The following is a 15,273-nucleotide window of genomic DNA, read 5'->3' as shown; positions in this document are numbered from 1 at the left end:
ACCAATTTTTAAGTGCTTATTGTGAACTATAAGCTATATTCATACTTTGCATATTTTAATAATTTAATCTTCCTCAGCTTAAGGGCATTATTACTAGTCTCAATTTTCAGAAAAGAACAGTTACGGTCAGAGTTGAAATATCAGAGTAACTGGTAAATACGGGGTTTAAATATAGGCGTTTCTTATTCAGAAACCTCACTCTTGGGCCGCCGATGGCCTATTATATGTTTCTCTTTTTTTTCTTTCTTCATATCTTTTTATTGTCATTCATTGAAATTGTCAAGCTAGGACTTGAAAATTTGTACCAAGATAAGTTTATCTTTGTCTTCCTAATTATTATTTCTGACATTTTCTCAGACTTTCATTTTTCATAATTCATAAAAATATTTGAAACATAATTGTTATATGAATGACATCACTGATAAAACACTACTGCTTTTGGAGGCTGGTTGTTTTACCAACCCGCTCCCTCCGGTCCCCCAAGTGCTCTGTACTGGGATTTGTAGCTACAAGATTTGGTTACATCAAGTCCTTTCCTCTCTTATACTAAATTTCAGTTCCTAATCGTGGTTGACCCACATTTTACACTGCAGATTCAACCATTTTCAATCAAGTCAGGCAGTCTTGGATCTGTTATATCATTTAAAATAGTGCATCACTAGTGAAATACAACGTGTAAATCTTAACATGATGAAATATACTTATAAATGCCTTAGAGTAAAAGATGCAATCTAGGTGGGACTGTCAGTTAAAAGCAAGACTGGGAGACAGCTGTCGAGGGGGGCTTTCTCCTTCTTGTCCTGACGCCATCACTTCAGGGGAGAGTTTATCCCAAAGACACTTACTATAATAAGTCTCAGTGCACATAGTGGGAAATACCAGAGATGTGTGTTTATTTACTTTGTCTCTGGACTAAGATTGCTGGGTTTCCATAGTCATAAATAGATAGTTGTGCAAATCTGGAAAGAAATCTTATCAATCTCATACCCCATGGGTTTTTTTGGGGGGGAGGGGCAAAGCTGATTGGCTAAAACATAGCTGCCTGTGAGTTGTCTCATATGACTAAAATATTATTTAAATGTCATTTAAATGTTTTAGACAGACACGGATGAAACGTATCTCTATAATAGACTCATCTATTTAAAATATATATGTATACATTTATATATATGTATATATTTTGACATAGATGCATGAGTGTGTTTTGTGTGCGTTTGTGTGTGTGTGTGTGTTCCAAATGGATGACTAATACGAAGACCTCACGTGACATCCTAGATACTCTGATAGCAGACTTCAGATGGGGAAGGGAAGTACTATGGAAATACTATCACCTAAACGATCTTGGTGTAGGTTGACCCTAAAGTCCTATACCCCACCTGAAACTGGACTGTCATATATTGGGGATATGAGTGTGGCGTTTCAGAACTACCCACCGTTGATAACCACCACTTTAGCACTTATTTTATTTTTACAGTGTCTCCTAAAGCATTATCTTCCGTGTCCCATTACAATGTCTCCAAAAGCATTATCTTCCGTGTCCCATTTTGTAATCGTGTAAATACTTTTTTTTATAGCTTAACAATCCTTTATACCAGTTATTTAGTATAAATTACAGAACACTTATGGGAATGTAGGACACAGTTGTGTCCAGTAGTCATCAATAGAGTCTTTATTGATTATTATTTAAAGGTGGTGTGCCCTGCTAGCAATTTTCAAATACATATCTCAGGAAGGTCCCATTGTCTGCGCAAACCTTCGTGGCCTCGGGAGCAGCTTGGGTGGCTCAGCACAGGCGATATGATGCCTGAGTGTAGCTCTTCTCATGTTCAGCTCTAGCCCTTGGGGGGCTCTTGAAGCCTCCAGTCTCTCCTATTCCCAGTTAATCACGTGTTAGAATCCATGAGGATACTGAGTAATCCCTGCCCTAGTTTTCTAGTCCCTGTGATTCCTTCAGGCATCGGGAGAATTAATCACCGTAGATGCAGCAATGAGTGAATGAACCAGACGGTTCATCCGAGGATATAAACTGGTCCTTCCCACCTACTTCATCTGGACAAAGCCTGATTCTGACCAGCTGTTGTCAAGGGAAACTAGTTTCTCTATTCTGGGCATGGTTCTTATTCTGAAACATATATTCTGAATGTATAAGAAAGTACTTAGACATTTATGTATGCGTGATTTGTTATAAAATATTATAAACAACATGGAAGCACGGACGTATGAAGAAATAACTAAAGGTTGGTAAATCCACACAGATGGATGTGAGACGTTCAGTATTTTGACAAAACATATTAATACAGTTGTAAAATGCTCTTAATAAAGTGATGCACAAAACATCTGGATATAATCTTGAACATACAGTATTATCTCAATATAGTCAAACATGTGTGAAGAAAAATCTGTTCCTGTTAGCAGTTCTTTGCTGTAGGATAATTTGATTCATTTGTGTTTCTGTATTTCCCCAAAACTCTGCATCACGGGTCCTCAGCTAGGTGGTTTTTCCCCGAGGAGGCACTTGGCAGTGTTCGGCGACAGTCTTGATGCCACACCTTGAGGGAGGTCACTGCTGGCCTGTCATGGGTGGAGGTCAGGGATGCTGCTGAGCGGCCTGCGATGCTCCACAGAGCCGTCTCCCCACCTGCCCCCGCCCAGGACAACAAAGAATTATCTGCTCAAAGTGTCCGTGGTGGCGAGGGTGCTCTACATTAAACATGTATCTTATTTAAAATCAGGAAAAATAGGACATTAAAACCCCAAGGAAAAGGCTTAAATCCCAGGATACAGAAATCAAATTTTCTTATGCAGACCACATTTTAGGGGAGAACTGTCAAATATTATTTCTTTCAATATAAGAAATCGGAAAAGGTGCAGAATTGACTCTGATCGTCACTATAATTCACGGTGTAAGCTCTGGAGTGTGAGCTTTGCCCAGTGGGACCCTCGGGCTTGGTGTCAGTCATCTGAACCTGAGTTTCTCCAGTCGTGGGCATTTCCTGAGTTGTTTTCTAAATCCCCAGTTGGCTTATTCTGGATCTAAATTGAAGCCTGGGAACAACCAATAGTCACTAAAGCTTTTTGAGACAAAAGAAATTGCGCCTGAATGAACACTTTCTGTGAAAATACTTTGATTGCTCATCCTGGCAACATTCCTAAGATTTAATGCGGTGAAACCATTTTCAGAAAAATAAAAGTCTCGTGATATGAGCACACAAAGAAAAATATCTAAAAATAGCTAATAGGGGAAGGACTTTGCTTTTCTTTACCATGTCAGATGGCCAGCTGTCCGTGATGCCCTTGACATAACAAAAAGCCAGGTCACGTTGTACATTATGATTACAGATTTTTTATAGCTCTGATCCCAGAATAAGCCAGTGTGATCATGTTATTCTGAAGGACGTTGAGTTAAGTTGTCGAGGTTCGCTTTTACCATCGCGTTGTTTTCTCTACATGCCCACGTACTTCCTGCTAACCCGTACAGTGTTGAGTATTTCAAACACTCCGTGTCGTGGCAGGCGTGATGCTGTCATTATCAGGCCTCAGTGTCAGCTCCATTCCTGTGCCAGCCTTTCCACAGCCCAGAGTCACCATTGTAGGAAACACCTTCTCGCACCTTTCTGGATGGTGCCGTGGTAGCTGTACCGCTTCAGAAAGTCTGAGGGGACAGCAGAAGCACTTGTCTTCTGGCATTAACCACAGTCACTAATGTTGGCTTTGAAAAAGTTCTCTGCATCTCACATCTGACATCTGGGGGAGGGTTGCAGTGTGGACATCACTTTGAAAAATGAGATGAGGAGTCGTAGCTCTTTCTACAAAAAAACAAACACTACAGGACTTTGTCAGCAGTCATGACAACTTGTCCGGTGGTGATGTTGACCAGACACTAAAGGGATAACCCTAGTCCTTCTGACTGGCAAACATGCTTTAAGCACCTGCTTCTTGCCAAGAGTGGCCTGGTGCTTTGCATTTTTGTAACTGATCCCCGCACCACCCTTACCAGACCAGGTAGGTATTCTTTTTCCGACTTCAGTACAAGCATCTGAGGTTTAGACCATCTTTTTCTCTAGCCTCATGCAGTTATTAGATGGTGGAGCCAGACTTCAAATTCAGGTCTGCATCTCCAGAGCCATCACCAGGTGCCAGGGTCTGGCTTTGCCTGTGTTTCAGGAGAATCCCAACCCTCTCCACGCTTGGAATGGAACACAGTCATCTTCCCCACACAGTGAGCGGTAACCTGAAAAAGTGATTACATGAGTGTGCTGTGGTCTCCAGCTGAAGTTTGAGAATTTGAGTGTAGGTACTTGATTTGAAAACCTAGTTTCCCAAGATTTGTATCATGCTGTAATTTTTTTAAAAGTGAGATTTTAAGATGAGACTAAACAATCAGTATTTGTCTAATTATCCAGTGGTGTTATCCATCCTTCATCTAATCCTGGATAATTTAGCGCAGAACCTGTCAGCGTGTTTTACCCTAAAATGCCCCCTCTCTTGTTATAACCCTATCTCAACATAAATAGAAGACAGACAGACATGTCTTCTGTGGTTTTTCTTTTCTTCTTTCCTTTGAGGGTGAGAGATGGGGGTGAAAAAGGTGGTAATGAGTGATTCGTCACAATAAGGAAAATGTTTTGTAACAATTAAAAAATGTTCAATAAATCAATTAGGGAAGTATATTTATTTCTGTAATTAAAATGCTCTACGTTCCCTCCCAGTACACGGGAGGGTGTTAGCAAAGAGGGTAGAAGAAGCTTGAAAGAATCTCTGCTTGGCCTTGTGGGTTCCCTACATTCTGAGGTTTCTGGTGGGTTAGGATTTGGGGCCGGGGACTGTTTCTTCAAGGAGCATCCCATAGTGCACTTCTCTTGCTTATGATGGTGGAAATAGCTTATTAATTTGAACAGTGAAATCGGTTCTGTTTGCATAAGAGATGATCTGTTTGAGGTGCCTTTACGAGGCTTTTAGGTAAAAACGGTGAATAAAATTGAGTCAGTCAGTTGACTCAGCTCTGTGCGCTATCCGTTGCCCCACTTTTGTGCTTTATGGTCAGATGTACTAAATACAAGTAAATGTAATGATTCTTTCCCATATCAAAGATTGAAACTTCAGGCAAGATTTAATTAGGGGCACATTTTTTCTCAAGCTTCCCGGTGCATTCTGATGAATTCCTTAGATGTGACTGATGTTCATAAAGTATATTTATAGTGTCTGGGCCGCTGCAGAGTCACCTGGTATGTTTCCTGCTATGGTAACTGTTCCAGTTACTGGTTTTTTTTTTTTGAGGAGAAAGTAATTTTTTTAATTATCTCAGGGACACTTAATTGAACAGAAATCTCATGTTAAATTTACTTTGTTTGCTTGAAATCTTATAGCCAAATATGTGGCTCTTTTCCCCAATTTCCTTATTTATTTCATATTTAATTATAGCATATTTTTTAAAATTAATTTTTATTGGAGTATAGTTGACTTACAATGTTGTGTTTCAGGTGTACGGTAAAGTGAATCAGTTATACACATACATAGATACACTCATTTTTAGGTACTTTTCCCATACAGGCCATTACAGAGCATTGATTAGAGTCCCCTGAGCTATACAGAGGTCCTTATTAGTGATCTATTTTATGCATAGTGGTGTGTACATGTCAACCCCAGTCTCTCAATTTATCCCCCCTTCCCCCCTCCATTTACTCATGTACTAGTGTAAAATGCAGTTGTGTAATTGGAAACTGGTGGATGCTTTTATAAGCTTATTAGCTTCACGTAATTGTGTGTTATACTGCGCGTTGAAAGTATCGCATTATAATATTCAGGTGACGTGGCAACCAAAACAGTTAAATTCTTACAGTATAGTAAATGTTGACTTGCTGTGAAAATGAACACATTTACTGAAAGATATTTCTATAACGTGTTAACAATGTATTCTCATTTGATAACTATTGTTTTTCTCTTGTTCCTTTTTTTTCTTTTTGTTTATTTTTTTGTAATTTACTGCTTGCCATTGCAGGAAGTAGAGGTTTGTATTCAGCTTCTGTATTTCACATTTTATTTTTGATTTTATATGAATCTTTACATTTTAATTACTCATAGACACTCAATTCACATTATTTTTCTCCTTAGGATGATTATTTCCGCACTTGGAGTCCAGGAAAGGCCTTCGATGGGGGTAAGAATGTCATTACTTTACAATAAATGTTTTTACATGTTTACAATCACTGAACTTTAAACATGATATTTATTGCCTGGTTAGATTTTAAAATACTAAATAGGAGAGCTTAGATGAATGGAAAAAATTCATGCCATAATTACTTTCACTTCAGAATATTATAGTTAGAGATAAGTTACTTAGGTATTGTGATTTGTCAAGGTGTCTCTCATTTTTAGAATCATATCTGATTTGTCTGATTTGGGCTTCTGAACTTTACTGTGTCCATTCTTATTAGTTGATACAAGTCACTTCATCCAGTTCTCAGATATATTCAAGTACTTTCACTAGGAAAGAGATTTATTTTTGCAAAATTTCAAAACAAATGGCTTTGCTGTCTCATTTTCAGTAAATAAAAGCTTTCCTTTAAAATGGAGCAGTCTGGTAATTAGACTCAGCTGGTGTCTTAGTAAGACCCGAAAGGAAAACTCTTGTATTGAAAAACTGTACCCGCAGTTCGTAGTCTTGGTTGGCCCCCTTGAGACGGAGGGCAGGACACACACACGGGAGAGGAAGCCCTTCCCTGGGTGTAGGAGTTGCCCGATCTCAATGCAGTCATAATTATGTTAGTAAACAGATTAGTTTACCAAACTGTACACTATTAGAACCAGACTCTTTCTTTTAAAGTTTGAAATTTCTACTTTACATCGTGTGTAGTAACCTTACATAACATGGTATCCATGAAGCAGTATTATTTAAAAGTAGAAGTTGTTTTTTTAAATGAGCCATACTATGCCGTTAGGGGAAGCTTTACAGTATTGTGCTGTGTTTCCTAATATTTGGGATGAACGCTACCTCAGCCAGCCTCTGAGTAGGGACCAGCTGGGATGGACAAAGGATTGTGGTCAACGTAGAAATTAACCTTCAGTCGGAAACAGCAATTCACATCCTGCCCCTCCTGTAACATTACTTGCTTTGTTCCTTACTTCGTGATTTCACTGTCATTATCCAGTGTGTTAATTTGTGGGATTTACATAAAAATGATTTTGATTTGGTTACTGTAAGTCAAGTGAAAGGCACTAAAAGACAGGCAATGAAAAAATACAGGCAAATATGCTTCACATCATTACACTTTGCAGATATTGTGTTTACAAATTGAAGGTTTGTGGCAACCCTGTATTCAACAAGTCCATTGGTGCCAGTTTTCCAACAACATTTGCTCACTTCCTGTCTTGTGTCACATTTTGGTCATTATTTCAAACTTTTTCATTATTGTTGTATTTATTATGGTGATCTGTGATCAGAGATCTTTGGTGTTACTATTGTAATTGTTTTGAGGCATCACGAACTCCACCCAAATAAGACAATAAATGTAATAAATGTTGTGTGTTTTGACTGCTCTACCGACCAACCTTCCCTCCGTCTCTCTCCCTCTCCTCGGGCCTCTGTATTCCCTGAGACACAGCAATACTGAAATTAGGCCAGTTAATAACCTACACTGGCCTCTAAGTGTTCAAGTGAAAAGAAGAGTCACAAGTCTCTCAGTTTAAATCAAAAGCTAGAAATGATGAAGCCCAGTGAGGAAGGTATGTCATTGGTGGGAATGTAAATTGGTGCAACCACTATGGAGAACGGTATGGAGGGTCCTTAAAAATCTAAAATTAGGGCTACCATATGACCCAGCAATCCCACTCCTGGGCATATATCCTGAGAAAACCATAATCCAAAAAGACACTTGCACCCCAGTGTTCATTGCAGCACTATTTACGATAACCAAGACATGGAAGCAACGTAAATGCCCATTGACAGAAGAATGGTTAAAGAAGATGTGGTGCATGTATACAAGGGAATATTACTCAGCCATAAAAACGAATGAAATAATGCCATTTACAGCAACATGGATGGACCTAGAGATTATCATACTAAGTGAAGTCAGACAGAGAAAGACAAATAGATCATATGATATCACTTATATGTGGAATCTACAAAAAAGATACAAATGAACTTATTTACAAAACAGATATAGACTCACAGACTTAGAAAATGAACTTATGGTTACCAAAGGGGAAAGGGTGGGGGAGGGATAAATTCAGAGTTTGGGATTAACATATACACAGATAACCAACAAGAACCTACTGTATAGCACAGGGAACCATACTCAGTGTCTTGTGATAATCTATAATGGAAAAGAATCTAGAAAAGAATCTCTGTATATATAATATATATACACACATATATATTCAGCCATACATATATGGCTGAATCACTTTTGTGTACACCTGGAACTAATACAACATTGTGAATAAACTACAGTTCAACAGAGATTTAAAAAAAAAGCAAGCCGAGATAGGCCAAAAACAGTGAGCCCAGTTCTGAAAGCAAAGGAAAAGTTCTTGAAGGAAATTAAAAGCGCTGCTCCAGTGAACACATGGATGCTAAAAAAGCCAAACAGCCTTCTTGCTGACATGGAGAAAATTCTAGTGGCTGAATAGAAGATCAAACCAGCCACAGCATTTCCTAAACCGAAGCCTCATCCAGAGCCAGGCCCCACTCTCTTCAATTCTGTAAAGGCTGAAGGAGGTAAGGCAGCTGCAGAAGAAGAGTTTCAAGCTAGCAGAGGTTGGTTCATGATGTTGAAGGAGAGAAGCTGTCAGTCTCCATAACATAAAAGTGAAGCAGTGAGGGGGTGATGTAGAAGCTTTAGCAAGTTATCCAGAAGATCTAGCTAAGATAATTAATGAAGTTGGCCACACTAAACAACAGATTTTCAGTGTAGACGAAACAGCCATCTGTTATAAGAAGATGCCGTCTAGGACTTTCATAGCTGGAGAGGAGAAGTCAATGCCTGGCTTCAAAGCTTCAACGGACAGGCTGAGCCTCTTGTTAGGGGCTAATGCAGCTGGTGAGTTTAAGTTGAAGCCAATGCTCATTTACCGTTCTGGAAATCCCATAATTAAGAATTATGCTAAATATACTCTGCCTGTGCTCTATAAATGGGACAACAATGCCTGAATGACAACACATCTGTTTACAGTATGCTTTACTGAATATTATAAGCCCACTGTTGAGACCTACTGCTCAAAAAAAAAAAAAAGAATCCTTTCAAAATGTTACTGCTCGTTGACAAGGCATCTGGTCACCCAAAGCTCTGATGGAGATGGACAGTGAGATTAATGTCGTTTTCATATCTGCTCTGCTGACACAGCATCTGTTCTGCAGCCCATGGATCAAAGAGGAACATTATGATTCATGGGAAGAGCTTAAGATACCAACCTTAACAGGAGTTTGGAAGAATTGATTCTAACCCTCATGGATGACTTGGAGGGGTTCAAGATTTCAGTCGAGGCAGGAACTGCAGATGTGGTGGAAACAGCAGGAGAACTAGAGTTAGGAGTGGAGCCTGAGGATGTGCCTGAATTGCTACAATCTCAGGATCAAACTTCAATGGATGAGGAACCGCTTCTTATGGGAGAGCAAAGAAAGTGGTTTCTTGAGATGGAATCTACTCCTGCTGAAGCTGCTGTGAAGACTGCTGAAATGACAGCGAAGGATTAGAATGTGACATAAACTTAGTTGATAACGCAGCAGCAGCAGGGTTTGAGAAGACTGCCTCCAATTTTGAATGAAGTTCTCCTGTGGGTAAAATGCTATCAAACAGCATTCATGCTACTGAGAAGTCATTCATGAAGGGAAGAGTCAATTGATACGGCAAACTTCCTTGTTGTCTTATTTTTAAAAACTGCCGCAGTCACCCCCGCCTTCTGCTACTGTCACCGTGATCAGTCAGGAGCCAGCAACATCCAGGCAAGACCCTCCACCAGCAAGAAGGTCATAACTTCACTGAAGGCTCATAGGATGGTTAGCATTTTGTAGCAAAAAAGTATTTTTTTTTTTTTTTTTGCGGTTCGCGGGCCTCTCACTGTTGTGGCCTCTCCCGTTGCGGAGCACAGGCTCCGGACGCGCAGCGGCCATGGCTCACGGGCCCAGCCGCTCTGCGGCATGTGGGATCTTCCCAGACCGGGGCATGAACCCGTGTCCCCTGAATCGGCAGGCAGACTCTCAACCACTGCGCCACCAGGGAAACCCAAAAATGTATTTTTAACTAAGGTGTGTGCATTGTTTTTTTTTTTAAGACATAATGCACAATTAATAGGCTACAGTATAGTGTAAACATAACTTTTATATATTTTAAATATCTTATATATTAAATATATTTTATATTTTTCTTTTTAATTTTATATTAAAAAATACATGTGACTCACTTTATTGCAATATTTGCTTTATTGTGGTTGTCTGGAACCGAACCCACAATCTCTGAGGTATGTCTGCAATGAAATGCAGACTGAGATATATGTGCATGCTTTCTTGGGAAATGAATTTTTATTGTGGAATCATAAACCTTGAAAAATTGCAGTTATCTATGAAACGGATGTTAACACTTAAATTTGCTGTACTTGGTGTAGCCAATTACAAATAAGATGCTTTGTTTTTCTCATTTGTGTGTGTGAATATGTGTTGCACTGCAACTTATCTCTTGTTTAAAAAGAAAAAGAGATCGTTATAGAGAGGCTTCCAAATCCTGAGGTACTGGTAAGACTGATGTACTTTACTATTTGAAGAAGTTTTTGACCTAACAACTTGTCAAATACCATATTTATCAAGCAGAGAGTAGCTCAGGCATGATGATAGCTAATGTTTGTAAAGTGTCCTATATGCAGTTACTGTTCTAAGTATTCAGTATATGAGTTACATTAGTTCATTAATCTTCACGGTCTCCCTGCTGGGTGGATGGGGAAGGTGAGGCCTGAGGGGTTGAAGGTCCTGCCAAGGTCATATTGCTACAAAGTGGCAGAGCCTGGCCTTGGGTCCAGGCAGTGTGACCCCTGCACCCCGTTTCCTGATTGCTAGGAGGTACTGTCACTCGTATGGTAGCACTAAGATGAAATAATGGCATATAAATGGAATTTTGAAGGTTGTGCTTTAAGAATAAGTATTTAGGGCTTCCCTGGTGGCGCAGTGGTTGAGGGTCCGCCTGCCGATGCAGGGGACGCGGGTTCGTGCCCCGGCCTGGGGGGATCCCGCGTGCCACGGGGTGGCTGGGCCCGTGGGCCATGGCCACTGGGGCTGCGCATCCGGAGCCTGTGCTCCGCAACAGGAGTGGCCGCGGCAGTGAGAGGCCCATGTACCACCAAAAAAAAAAAAAAAAAAAGTATTTACTTGACTGAGCTTCAAAATATTGTTGTTAGCTTTGTTTCTGTATTTAAAATGATATTTTGTACACTGTCAGGTTTTGATTGATTGAACATATAGTTGATAAATACACATGGGAAAGTTTTGTATTCAAAAAATAAGAAAGAAGGGGAAAATTAGTTTGAACTACATGTATTTTTTTCTATTTTGTTTTTTTGTGTTGAGTCAAATTAACCAACCCATTTGTAGACTATAGTGAGGAGTGAGAAAAATCATCCTGTTCTCATCTGGCTTTGAATAAGATAGATAGTGTCATCTCATTGGGATAGAATAGACACTTGACATATGTTAACTTCAAATGCTTCTTGTTCTTTCTGACGAAGGAACTTTCCATTAAGGATCATTTTCAAAATGATTGAGCTGTTGAACATAATTCAGAATACTTTTTATGAGTGTTTCAAGTTTTAATATATCACATTTTTCATTGGCTTATGGACATCAATATCATATCAATATAAATTGATTTTCCCCAGTATCTTTACTGGGGGTCTTGCATATTTCTAAAAGGAGCAAAGAAAAATTTATGTTAGCTAGCATAGAACATTTTTCTGATAATGTTTGTATAATTTTTACCATACTCATTTAAAATTATAATTTACTTCCATTTCTATTATGTTCCACAAAATATGCAAAAATACCACTAATTTAAATGTTACTTAATATTTCATAAAATTAATGGCATAATTTCTGAGTGCAAAACTCCTCTTTATGTATATCCATAGATGTACCCACACATACATACACAACATGGCTACATAGTTACACACTCAGCAAACACACATGTTGGCACAGGCAAACTTGCCTCTAGGTAAAAATCAACTGATTGTTCACATATAGCTTATTTACCTTCTGGTTTTGCTGTGACATTTTCCATTTCTTGTGAGTTTCTTTTTTTTAATTAATCAGAACATTCCCACTTATTTTAAACTACTAAAATAGTAAGAGTTTTGGAAAAAATATAACGGTTTTAAATGAATTAAAGTAAATCTATTTTGGTGATGGTGAACTTGAAGTAAAAGAAAGTATACTGATGCCATAAATAAATTGCTTTTGATTGCTCTACCTAGAATTTTCTGTGCCATTACTTCTGTTCATTAGTTGACAGAACATAAATTGCCTGAAAAACAGTTTTAACGAGGACGTGCACCTTCTTGAACATGGCATAAAAATTCTGTGTTTGCCATGAGAAACTGAAGGGGTAGTTCAGGAATGAACCTTAGAGGGGCAGCATGATAAAGATTTTAAATAATTTAATAAATGCTTCAGATAAATATGCTGTAGATTTAAAACATAGTCACTTGTTTCCTTTTCACTACATTCTTCCTGCCTTGTTTTTGGTTGGGGGTTAATTTGGGCAATAGCTAAGTTGCTGAAATTTTTAGCCTTCGTTCTTGAGAGTTGTTTAGAGAATCTACTTGTCCCAAAGTGCTGTGTATCTAAGGATCACCTTTTATCCAAAAGTTTTTTTCTCCAGCATTTGATATCTACCGAGCCCCGAGATGAAAGCGATTCAGGCTAAAAATGTGTTTTCTGTATTTCCCCAGTTTTACCTTCCAATCCAGCTGAGAGTCCTCCCCTTGGTCCTTACCGTGTGGTGAATTACGTAAAGAAGCTGAATTTAATAGATCCAGAGATCTCAGGCAGATCAGTTCTCTGTTATTGATGTGTTTCCCCTGCTGGTGCAGATTTCCAGGAATATGGAATTAGGGCAGGAGTGTAGCTGTGCTTCCGTCAGCATCTGTGTGTCACCGCAGTTTCGCACTGTGCTCTGTTTCTGAGCCTGGCCCTCTCTGGGAAGGGTAGCTTGACTCCTACTGGCTGGTTAAGTTGTATTTAAATTAAACAAACGTTCCTGAAGAGGTGATGTGCTAGGACACCATTCCTAAACGCCAGCCGCTCAAAATCTAGCTGCGAGAGATAAGCACGGGCAGCTAGCTCTGTGTCTGCATGAGCCATCCTTGCCCGGGAGTGGAGGGCTGAGAAGAAGACTTAGTTGTACACTTATCCACTGCTGCTGTCTTTCCAGGAGCAGGTCTCAGAACTTACCCGATTCCCCTAATTTCTCCTACTCATTTGCAAAGCATCTCACATAATCCCACAGTCACAGCTTGAGGCATCCTCTGCAAACCTTCTCTGGCTGCAAAGGGAAAGCTGTGGAGGCTTCATCTGGAGCATTTTCCCCTCAGTGAACAGAGCTGTTGAGTATTGTGACTGTAATTGTTTCTGAAATTGAAGAAGACTTGTGTTTGGGAAAATACACCCCCCAAACTCATCTTTCCCTTCTTCAAATGTATCCCCGTATTCTTGAAGGTGCATGTATGTGGTGACACACGTAGGAATTGTCTTTCTCCCAGATGCCTTTAACTTTTCACTTGTTCCACGAGGATAATGTTTTCACGTTCTGAGAAGGTGTTGGTTGGTGCTGTGGACCACAGGCCTCGCTGCCCTGCTTCCCAGCAGAGGCTTACAGGTCCCCGATGCTATTTAGTTCATGGGCTGGGGTATTTGGGCACTTTTCTAGCAGAAACATTGGTGTTCCCAGAACTGAAATTCAGTGGGGACAATATGCAAAGATGTTTATATAATTACAATTTTTTTTTTTTTTTTTTGCTGTACGCGGGCCTCTCACTGCTGTGGCCTCTCCCGCTGTGGAGCACAGGCTCCGGACGCGCAGGCTCAGCGGCCACGGCTCACGGGCCCAGCCGCTCCGCGTTAAGTGGGATCTTCCCGGACCGGGGCATGAACCCGCGTCGCCTGCATCGGCGGGAGGACTCTCAACCACTGCGCCACCAGGGAAGCCCAGATTACAATATTTTTAAATGCTTCCATTTAAAAATTTTCCATTTAAAAATGCTTCCATTTAAAAATGTAAATTCTGAACCGTTATTTGATCTGAATCTTTATTTGATCAACACACAAGAATTGATTTCAGATTTTTTTATCACTTTGGACAGAGTACTTGTTAGGGTTTTCAAGGGCTAATGACCATTCCTCTTACATCATATGTGAGTTATATCACACATGTTGGCAACCTTGGCTTATAGAACCCTCTGGAAAACCTGCAAAAAAACCTGTGTTCAACATAGAAACCAACAGTACGTCTTCATTTACCCTATGTCAGAGTGTACAACTACACAGGACTTTTAAGTGAGAAAAGTATTTCCTCTCCCCATCCAATTTTGATTTCTTTATACAAGAACAGTATTTATTTTGTTTTATACCAAAATCTATAAAATATAGGAATCAGGAATCTTAGATTGTTTCATTCTATGTCAGATAGTGCCTTTTTTCCTGCACAGAATAATAAAGACCTGGTCTGTGTTTTTAACTTATAAGATACAATCAAGATTAATGGTACTTCATTTGGTTCGTATCACAGTAGCATGCATAGGTGGCAAGAAGGGAATTATATTTATTTCTTTTCAGTGAGCTTATGTGTTAGTAAATTGTGAATCAGATTTTTAGAGCGAGGGATTGATCAAATTCACTTCAAAGGTATTCTATTCTGATACATAAGAAATAATATCTTTATCTCAAACCTTGTTAATCTAACCTAGTAATAAGTATTGTGAAGGTTGAAAAACATTAAAGATATACAGGAAATGATACTTAAGCAGGAATCCTCCCCTGGATAAAGGAGTGATTTTCAGTCCTGCCTCACATGAGAATTACTAAGCACCCAGTTAAAATGCAGATGCCTGGGCTCGATCCCTGAATGTTTGATTTAATTTATCTGGGGCAGATTTGGGGCACTTCCTGTGTGTTTGTGTGTGTGTTTTAATTTTAAAAATTGTGACAAAATTTACATAACATAAAATCTACTGTTTTACGCATTTTAAGTGTATAGTTCACTGTTATTAAATACATTCACACAGTTGTGTAATCGT

At 39.3% G+C, this 15,273-nt stretch overlaps 1 protein-coding gene across 3 annotated transcripts in view; it reads left to right on the top strand.

Moving 5' to 3' along the window:
* SPOCK3 (SPARC (osteonectin), cwcv and kazal like domains proteoglycan 3) overlaps positions 1–15,273 on the top strand; it is a 440,790-nt gene that overhangs the window by 129,024 nt on the left and 296,493 nt on the right. For all 3 annotated transcript variants that reach the window (XM_049711361.1, XM_049711362.1, XM_033403539.2), the window contains exon 3: positions 6,112–6,157. In XM_049711361.1, the coding sequence (XP_049567318.1) occupies positions 6,112–6,157 (46 nt within the window). The remainder of the gene's footprint in view (positions 1–6,111; positions 6,158–15,273) is intronic.

Source organism: Orcinus orca, chromosome 6, assembly GCF_937001465.1.
Source record: "Orcinus orca chromosome 6, mOrcOrc1.1, whole genome shotgun sequence".
Taxonomy (NCBI): Eukaryota; Metazoa; Chordata; class Mammalia; order Artiodactyla; family Delphinidae; genus Orcinus; species Orcinus orca.
This window is presented reverse-complemented; position numbering and strand designations above follow the sequence as displayed.